General features: G+C 47.4%; 1 protein-coding gene across 1 annotated transcript; it reads right to left on the reverse strand.

Annotated features, from left to right (window-relative positions):
* Positions 1-232: 232 nt before the first annotated feature.
* On the reverse strand, positions 233-1603 carry SCP2D1 (SCP2 sterol binding domain containing 1). The gene has a single exon (XM_082359435.1). The coding sequence runs from the start codon at positions 1283-1285 to the stop codon at positions 815-817; it is 471 nt and encodes a 156-aa protein (XP_082215561.1). The 5' UTR covers positions 1286-1603; the 3' UTR covers positions 233-814.
* Between the last annotated feature and the right edge of the window lie 805 nt (positions 1604-2408).

Here is a 2408-nt window from a genome sequence, read left to right on the forward strand (position 1 = left end):
GGCCCGTGAGCCACAATTACTGAGCCTGCGCGTCTGGAGCCTGTGCTCCGCAACAAGAGAGGCCGCGATGGTGAGAGGCCCGTGCACCGCGATGAGGAGTGGTCCCCACTTGCCGCAACTAGAGAGAGCCCTCGCACAGAAACGAAGACTCAACACAGTCATAAATAAATAAATAAATAAATAAAAAAGAACGTGAATTTAAAAAACAAACAAACAAAAAAAAAACACACAAATAGCCTAGAACATCGTTCAAGCCCTTTGACTCTCCGGGAATTAAATCCATCAGAAGTCACACTACGCCAAGAGTGCATCCTCTCGACGGCCTCACTCCATCCACACAGCTCTGGAGCCCACCCTCCTAGAATGCTGCCACCCATGTTAAGGTCTCCTCGAAGAACCAAGCTACCGACTGGAATGCAGACCTGCACATTGATGGTTATCACTTCTTTCCCAAAGCACCAGACTCAAAACAAAACAAAAGTCCCAGGAACTCAATCACTGGAGCATTTAAATCCAACCTTCAAAACCACCCATTTCTCTACCTGGGGCTTTCACCCTAGCATATTATGACATAAATGAATCTAAGAAAAGAAAAAGACAAAGATTTTAGGTGATACACTCCAACACTCTTTACTGCTCTAGGACCCTCGCTCCGAATTTACACATCAGCCGGAAAATTAATTAAACTTGAATAGGAAGAATCTGAGTAAAAATATTGAATACTTTTTGTTTTAATCTTCAGCTTAAGCGTGATTTCCGCTCAACATTATAATTGGAGGGAAGTGCTGGTCATTTCCTAGGTATTTTTGCAGGCTCAGTACTTAGCCCAGTCTCTGAAAACCCTCTCCAGCTTCTGGCCAAGCAGAACTTTGCCGCTCACTTTGAACTTGCCAGCGAGGAAAGCCTTCTGAGGGTTCATTTTGCCCAAAACCAGCTCCATAAAGACAGGCTCCGGGATTGTGAAGACAGTGTCCGCCGGGAGCCTGGCGGGTCCTGGATACGTGTTCCCAGAGCCATTCTTCAGATCAATGGTCCACTGCAGAATGGTCTTACCATCCTTGGTGATGTCCAGCTGAAAGATGGCATTGACTTTCTTTACCAGCTGGGCCCCCACTTCTTTGATGTGATGACTGATGTCCTCAAACACGGGGAAGCTCTGGAATTCTGACAGCGCTAGAGGGTGTGGCACGGTGACTTCCCGAGCTGGACCCAGTTCCTTGAACTGGCCTGCCTGAGGCCCATCCCCTGCTTTGATCTTGAGTTGATGGTCGATTCTCTTCCACATCTTACTGTGTTGGTCCTCTTGACCTTGCCAACTGGTTTGTGAGCAGCTGTAGCCAGATTAATATCCACAAGTTCATATTGTGACATCAAAGGCAAGGCCAGGTGGGGAATGAGACTGGTTTGTGTGCCGCAGTCTTATTGGCCAAACAGATGCTAAAATGTGACATGGGGTGAGGGCTCAGGTCATTGTGAGGCATATCCACACTACCACCCCCCAAACCACAAGGTCCCACAAGCCCAGCCCAGAGAGGTCTGGACCCCATGTTGAGAATAAGAGAAACTGACCCCAGAAGGTTCTTTGGTGACATGAGCTCTGTCTTTTCAACTCTTTTATTTAATAAATTTTATTTATTTATTTATTTATTTATTTATTTATTGGCTGCATTGGGTCTTCGTTGCTGCCCGCAGGCTTCTACTCTTTGTTGCAGTGCGTGGGCTTCTCATTGCGGTGGCTTCTCTTGTTGCGGAGCATGGGCTCTAAGTGCACGGGCTTCGGTAGTTGTGGCTCACAGGCTCAGTAGTTGTGCCGCAAGGGCTTAGTCGCTCCACGGCATGTGGAATCTTCCCGGACCAGGGCTCGAACCCGTGTCCCCTGCATTGGCAGGTGGATTCTTAACCACTGCACCACCAGGGAAGTCCTCACCTCTGTCTTTTCTCTCAACTGAGAGAGCAGATATTCTGATTCCTTCAAAAGTAGATGATCCTGAAGGCACGCTTCGCCTGCCCGGGGGTGAAGTGGGAAATGCTGTTAGAACAAAACAGCTGTTTGGAGGAGGAATCAGCACCAGGGCCTGCATCAGAAAGCTTCCAGAAGTACAGTGAAAAGGAAAACAAAGAAACAAATATCCCTAAGATCAGCAGAAGATGCTGCTGGTCTCACATGATGACTGCACACACTAACAGCCCCCACTCTGAGCTGGCACTGTTCTAAGAACCGTACATGTATTAACACACTTAATCCTCCTTATAATCCTCTGAGGTGGGTACTAAATTTAATCCTCCTTTTACAGATGAGGAAACGGAGGCAAGGAGAAATGAAGTGACTTTCCAAAGTCACACAACTAGTCCGTAGGGCACCCAGGTTTAAACAGGAGTAGAATGACTCCAGAATCCACTTTTTGTCT

This window comes from Balaenoptera borealis, assembly GCF_965194805.1.
Source record: "Balaenoptera borealis genome assembly, chromosome: 16".
In the NCBI taxonomy this organism is placed as follows: Eukaryota; Metazoa; Chordata; class Mammalia; order Artiodactyla; family Balaenopteridae; genus Balaenoptera; species Balaenoptera borealis.